The 6926-nt window shown below is 43.2% G+C and overlaps 1 protein-coding gene across 2 annotated transcripts; it reads left to right on the forward strand.

Moving 5' to 3' along the window:
* The first annotated feature begins 1410 nt into the window (after nt 1–1410).
* LOC104421923 (telomere repeat-binding protein 4) lies at nt 1411–6630 on the forward strand. 2 transcript variants are annotated; one of them, XM_010034088.3, is made up of 10 exons: nt 1411–1775; nt 2820–2930; nt 3011–3818; nt 3909–4118; nt 4207–4269; nt 4362–4441; nt 4756–4997; nt 5133–5450; nt 5594–5657; nt 6122–6630. In XM_010034088.3, exons 2-10 carry the CDS (start codon nt 2850–2852, stop codon nt 6326–6328), a joined length of 2073 nt encoding a protein of 690 aa, XP_010032390.2. In that variant the 5' UTR covers nt 1411–1775; nt 2820–2849; the 3' UTR covers nt 6329–6630. The 2 variants fall into 2 exon arrangements, with proteins under 2 accessions (XP_010032390.2, XP_010032391.2); XM_010034089.3 differs by having other exon boundaries at nt 3014–3818.
* The last annotated feature ends 296 nt before the right edge of the window (nt 6631–6926 follow it).

Here is a 6926-nt window from a genome sequence, read left to right on the forward strand (position 1 = left end):
ATATGTCGATAATTATTATTTGGTGTGATTCTATTTCTTTTTAAGGGAATTCCTCAAAGAGCTGGAAATTAAGGGCGCGTTTGGTAACGATTCTGCTCCTGGGTAAATTCCCGATTAACCGATTCTTTTTATTCTCTTCCTGAATCGATTCTAAGTATTTTAAGTCGTTTGGTAACTATCCAAAATTTTTTGTTCTGGAATAGAATTGCGTTTGGTACCATGCTCATTAATTATGTTCCAAATCATTTTTTTTCAAAATTTTAATTTTTTTTACTTTTTTTTTTTATTTTTTTCATTTTATTTTCCTTTTTCTCATCTTCTTCTTCTTTTTGTGTGACCTGGCCGCCGACCGCTGATCGACCGACGAGGGCCGGCGACCTCACCGGAGCGTCACCGCCCTCGGCGAGGCCGGCCTTGTCGGGCCGGGTGAGGCCCGCTGCCACCGACGAGGTTGGGTGAGCCTCGCCCGGCCATCGGTGGGCCGGGCAAGCCTTGGGGCCGGGCGTCGCGAGGCTTGCCCACCCACCGCCCAGCCCGGCGAGGCTCGGCCTCACTAGATCTCGCTAGGGTGGGCGAGGCTCGCCCGGCCACCGGCGAGCTCGCCCGACCGACGGTGGCGGCGCGGTGGACGGTGGCGACGGATGGCGGACGGTGGCGGCGGCCGGTGAACAGCTGGCCGCGAGATGGCCGAAGGGAAGAAGGAGGGTTCTTGATTTTGATTCTCAAATTCGTTCCTAAACAAGAATCAATTTTTTTTTTGTTCTTGATTCTATTCTCAACTGCTTCCTAACAAAATTTTACCAAACGCAATTCTAAATTTCCAAACCGATTCCTAAATAAAGACCGACTTTATTTTGGATTTAAGTACCAAACATGGCCTAATTAACCCTGTACATTCTGGGAATATGATTACGTTCCTTCTTAAAGTGAAACATCAAATGCTTTCGAGTCCAATGATGTCTTTTTATCAATTACCATCCCATCCAACCCCTTAAAAAAGCAAAAAAAAAAAATTTTAAAAAGAGAAAAATATGAAAAGAAAGAAAATGGGGAAACGTGACAAAAAAAGGGCCACCACCCAATCGGGTTGCCTTCCACGTGGCAAGCACGCCGATCAGGTCTAGGCATACGGGAGGAGAAGGGGGAGGGGTTTTACGGTTGGGAACTGGTCCAAGAGAGGTTTATGGTTGGGGGGCCTGGGGCGTGGGTAACCGGCTGCAGCCCGTCGCGGGGGGGCTTTTACCGGCTCGTCCGGTTTTGTGGTCAAGACGCAGCAGGATATATATACGGTGGTGGGGTTTAGCACAGTTTTTCGGGTTGGTTTTTCTCATACAAGAGGAAGAGGATAGATAGGGAGAGAGAGAGAGAAAGAGAGGAGGAGAGAGAAAGGGAGGGAGGGAGGGAGGGGTTTTTGTCCTTGTTCTGTTGCAAATATTTAACATAAACCCAAGAGAGAAGAACTTTTCATTTCCCCCAAGAAAATGAGAGATCTTACCCATTAGAGAGGGAGACAGAGCGAGGGATTTCATGATGGTCCGTGCGTTCTGATCTGGGTTTTCTTCGATCCCGTCTAGATCTCTTCCGGCGAGCGGGGTTTTCCCGGTGCGGAATTGTCCGAAATTGGGTTGGGATTAGATTCTTCGGAAAGTCTTTTTTTTTTTTTTTTTTGGTCGCTCAATTACCTGGAGAAAACCGTTGGATTTTTGAAAATTTGGCACCTCGATCGCACCTACCCACGATCGGACAGCTCCCGGAAGCCGCGATCGCATCACGAGGTGAGTTGAATTTTGTGTTCTTTGGAGGTTCTTGCGTCGCGATCTTCTCGCCCTTTTGATGTGTTGTTCGGGTTGATCGTGTGATTGTCTTCTTCTTCTTTTTTCTTTTTTTGGTTTTGTTTTTTTTTTTTTTTTTTTTTTTTTTTTTTTTTGGGCGAAGGCTGATGGGAATTTCCGGCGAGTTTTCGAATGTCCTTTCGCAGTTTTGAGGACGAGGTTTTGGGAGAAATTGGTTTTGCGAAATTGGGTTTTGGGTCGAGATCTGATTGGCGAAGTTCGATTCCATCTGCTTGCTGTTTGTCTTCGTTCTTACGTCAAAGGCTACTGTTTTATGATTCGACGGAGCTTTTGGAACCGCCAGTGCTCCAGTTCTGTAGGTCCTGAAGATTCTTTCTGGCGTACGCAAGGACTCGCGAATCGAAACCTTTTTATGTTCATTTGAATTTGATCGTTATGATTCGCGTGGTCTGATTCGACATCAACCGGGCACAGCTTCGATCGTGCTTGTTGCTGTAGAAATCGGTTGTTGTCGAGAAATTTCTGCAGAGTCCGAGATCCGGGTTGGTGCATAATTCTACAATTTGACCGTTGGGTTGGTGGAATTTTCTGCTGTCGAATTGTTGTGAGGGATCTGGTTGTGATGCAAGATCTGAAGTCGACATGATTCATGCAGTTTCAAAGGGACGATCAGCACATTTTGGCGTGCTGACATTTCTGTGAATTTTGAACTGTTCTTTCTTTTCTGTGTATCATAGAAATAAATGAGAACTTTGACTTTTTTTTAAGCGTGAGATCAATTATTAGTTTGTGTCCTTTTGCTGATTTCTGATTTTTATGAATGGGTGGCTACTATTAGCCAATGGATGTTGCAAATGCCGTCTCTATATCTGTTTGGATTTGATGACATATCAGAAGTATGCTCATATCTCAATGATCCATTATGATGTTTTATGGTGTCAACCTTAAATGTCATCCTATTGCACTTTCTTTTCTCCTGGTAGTTTGCTGCTTTTACTGATATGTAACTCTTTCATGACCTTTCAGTGTTTTTTGACGGCCATGCATACCTGAGCTATGGTTATGAAGAAGAGTCTGGGTAATAGAACAATTGGCTTTCAAGTCCCTATCATTCCTCGAGCTCCTAGATCAGCTAGAGTGCGTACCTCATTCCATTTTCAGATGTTTGATTTTTACTCACCAGAATGTTCAATGATTGAATTTTGTTTTGCTTGTAGCAGAGGGGTCAGCAGAAAAAGCGGGCAGATGGTAATTATATATGTGCTATTGAACTGCTCGCTTCTTTAGCTGGCAAGTTGTTGCAGGAGAGTGAAAGTTCTTCAGCTTCAAACAATGCATCTGAAGAAAATGATCACCTTGCCATTTGTAAGGATGTCATTAAGCAGGAAAGGCAAGATGTGGATAAACCACTGAAAGCCGAGTGCATTGAGCAAGCAAGTTGTGAAGAGAGTATCTTTGCGTCTGAACACGCTTTAGAAAACAATGAGCAGAAGTTCTCTTTGCGACAATCACAATCTCAGCATGATGCCTTGTTAGACTCCACTTCAACATTTTCTGGATCTGCTAAATCAGAGAAGGATACTAATTTGAAGCCTGCAATTTGCAAGAACGAGATCAGGTATGGGATGTCTGGTAATTCAGCAGGGGCAATTCCTGGTTTTGGGCCCTCGTTTGGTCTTAATGTGGAGAAGCCAGGAAAGGGAGATGTTGATTTGGCCAATCGTTTGAAGGATTCAGTTGAAAATTCTAGCAAGTACCCTGCAGTGACAAACATAGGCAACCAAATCCAGAAGCCACTTTGTGGGAACCCTCGTCGGGTTGCCTCTTTTCCCAGGTGTAGGAATAACACTAACATAGGCAGTAGAGATGGTGACGAAAACTTCCCTAGGTTTAATAAATTTAGCAACAAAATTAAAGCTTTTAGGCATACACAACGCATTGGAGACCGCAGAATAAGGAAGCTGCTGACATCCAAATACTGGAGGGCAGCTCCAAAGTTGAAGGATTGTGAAACTTCAAAAGCTGGTGAGCTCTCATCCACTTTGTTTCTTCCTAGAATTCTTGAGATCCTTCTATTTGCACTGTGTGGTGATATTCTTGATTGTTCTGTTTCAGATGGTGAGATGAAGCCTTTTACTCACAAGAGGAGAACTTTTTACAAACGTGAAAGGTATTACGGTGACTGCCTTTATAAGAGGAGGAAGTTACTCGACAGAAGTTCAATTGTCACTTTTGATGGTGTCTTTAGTGGTGAAAGCAATTCTAGTTCACCTCAGAAGAACATGAATAGTGACAGAAATGGTTCAATTGCGATGATGCATGGAGGTCTGCTCTTACATTCAATCATCCATTCTTCGTTGATGTGGACGCCGCAATCTCCTATTATCTCACTGATTTGATCTGTTTTTGGCAGAAAGTGGAGCACCCTCATCAGTCTTTGGTAGCCAAGCATCTAGTCATGCGAAGGATTCTCATGGTAATTGGATGTCTAACAAATGTGCTCTTCGTTATATCCTTTTTATCTAGCCATTTATGAAGCACTTATACATTTGATGTCCTTTCTTACAGTGAAATTTAGCATCAAGTCTTTCAGAATACCCGAGCTTTTCATAGATGTCCCTGAAACTGCTACTGTAGGTTCGCTGAAGGTATGAACTGTGACATTCACCAATTCTTCTGTAGAACTAAAGAAGGATTTGATTGTGGAGATACTGCATCATGAATGTAGAAAAAGAAAAAAAGAACGCTCAGAATCATGTATACAATGAACTTGTGTCTATTTCAACTGGTGGGAGTCCAATTTTCATACCTATGATCAGAATCATTTCCGCTTTGTGACATTTTCTTGTCTATTTTCATGCTTCTGGTTCTGCATCATGTATACTTTCTCGAGCAAGTAGAGATGTATTCTACTGAAGTGAAATGTATCCGCCTTTAAATGGTATCATCCATCTTTTGACAGAGGACTGTAGTGGAAGCAGTGAGTGCTATACTTGGCAGTGGATTGCATGTTGGGATACTGCTCCGTGGAAAGAAGATTCGAGATGATAACAGGACATTGTTGCAGACAGGCATATCTTGTAAAGAGAGTCTTGATAATCTTGGTTTCACATTGGAGCCCAACCTTCAAACAGTTAATTCAACCATTGCTTCTGAAGATGTGCCCCTGACAGTACCATATGACATGCCCGAACTCCTAACCAGGTGCTTCAAAGTTGCTTTTAAAAATTTTCAAATTAATAAACAAATAAATAGGGTTGCTTCTAAATTGCGAATATACACTAGAAAGATGGACTTGCTCTGCCATACATTCTAATTCCTTGCCGTCATTTTCTGCAGTTCTCCGGAAAATTATATATCCGATCCAGGGGTTTCTGATGTTCCATCTGACCCACCTCCACTAACGAATAGCAGCAATGATGTAGATACTAACCCTGAATCCATTTCCCTGCATTCTGACGTTTCATCTGACAAAAAGATGTCAGATTCTAGAGCTCTGGTTCCAGTTCCTGCTATGCCCCTGGAGCCACTAGCTATTGTCCCAGTGAACCAGAAAAACAAGCGCTCTGAACTTTCCCAACGTCGCATCAGGAGACCTTTCTCTGTGTCTGAGGTGGAAGCATTGGTTGAGGCAGTTGAGGAGCTTGGAACTGGCAGGTGCGACGTTCTCTCTATATAAATTTCTTGCTGCTTGTTCCTCAGTAACATAGGATATCCTAATTTGGTTTAAGGTGGATGTGTCTTTAGGACACGAGTCTAGTTGTTTAATGATAGGGTTCTGACTACGCTTGGTTCTTCAGGTGGCGTGACGTTAAATTACGTGCCTTTGAGAATGCAGACCACCGGACATACGTGGACTTGAAGGTACATTTCTTCACGCTCACTAATTGCACCTGGAATGCAATAAGTATGTAGTTAACAGTTGATGAGGCCGTGATGTATACACAGATTGACTTGAGAATCTTTTGTGCACCATGGTTGACGATGGATGCACAGTTATCAATAGGACTTAAACTTTAGTTGCTACATGGTTGTGCATCTTCTTTCTCATTCATTTTACTTCTGACCTCTGCATGGTTCTTGCAATTTTAGTTTGACCACATTCTTTGAGCCTCTGAAATATTATTCTGTTGACCTAGCTTTTTTTTCTATCCTTTCGACTGTATTTGGTGGGAGATCCTTCTTCGAGTCTTCCATCTTTCTCCTGTTAGGACTTTTATCTTTGCCACCATCAACTGTTCTCTCTTTTTATCCATTTGCGATCTACATCAAAATACGAAGGTTCGTATGTTTCAACCATTCTGATGTTCTCCGTGGACTGCATGCAGGATAAATGGAAGACATTGGTCCACACAGCGAGCATCGCTCCACAACAGAGAAGGGGAGAGCCTGTGCCCCAGGAGCTCCTGGACCGTGTCATGGCTGCCCACGCTTACTGGTCTCAGCATCAAGCTAAGCAACAGGGGAAGCACCAACCCGGGACTCTGAAGATAACCAATGAGCAGGCTGACAGGATGGCGATCGAAGGGATGTGAGCTGCAGCGCAGGTTGTACAAAAGGTGACGGATCGTCTGACAGGATGGCATTAATTTCCTGAAATTGTACAGAGTATTCATGTGTAATTGTCACTCACATGATTTTTTGCCCGGTCCCGCTCAAGGGAGCCCGGCAGTTGTAAATTTTTTCATCCAATAAACACCTCGTTAACAGGAAAGTTGTTAATTTGCCGAATTCCTTCAATTCAGTTCATGGAATTTTTTGTAAAGTTCACATCGACTCATGATACAATTTATGTAATTCTATCTTTCCACGTACTGTAAATTTGCGATTCAATTCATTTATTCGAACAATTCATGGTCTTCCCAGTGATGTATGGTTTTACAACAAATGTCTTGTCTTGTGACATCTTTGGACTTGTTCTGTCCTTGGATAGCAAGGTCGCTTTTGCTTCTTTAAGACCCAGGAACTTTCCCTCCATCAAATCCGTTCATGGATAGTATTCTCGACAGTGCGAGCTTCGTGATGACTTTAAGGCTCCTTCCTTTCTGAATCTCCAAACTTTTGCGTCCCAAGCAACTTCTCAAACAGCTCACGCAACGCCACAGCAACAACCCCGCTATTGCAAGCAACAAA

Source organism: Eucalyptus grandis, chromosome 10, assembly GCF_016545825.1.
Source record: "Eucalyptus grandis isolate ANBG69807.140 chromosome 10, ASM1654582v1, whole genome shotgun sequence".
Lineage (NCBI taxonomy): Eukaryota > Viridiplantae > Streptophyta > Magnoliopsida > Myrtales > Myrtaceae > Eucalyptus > Eucalyptus grandis.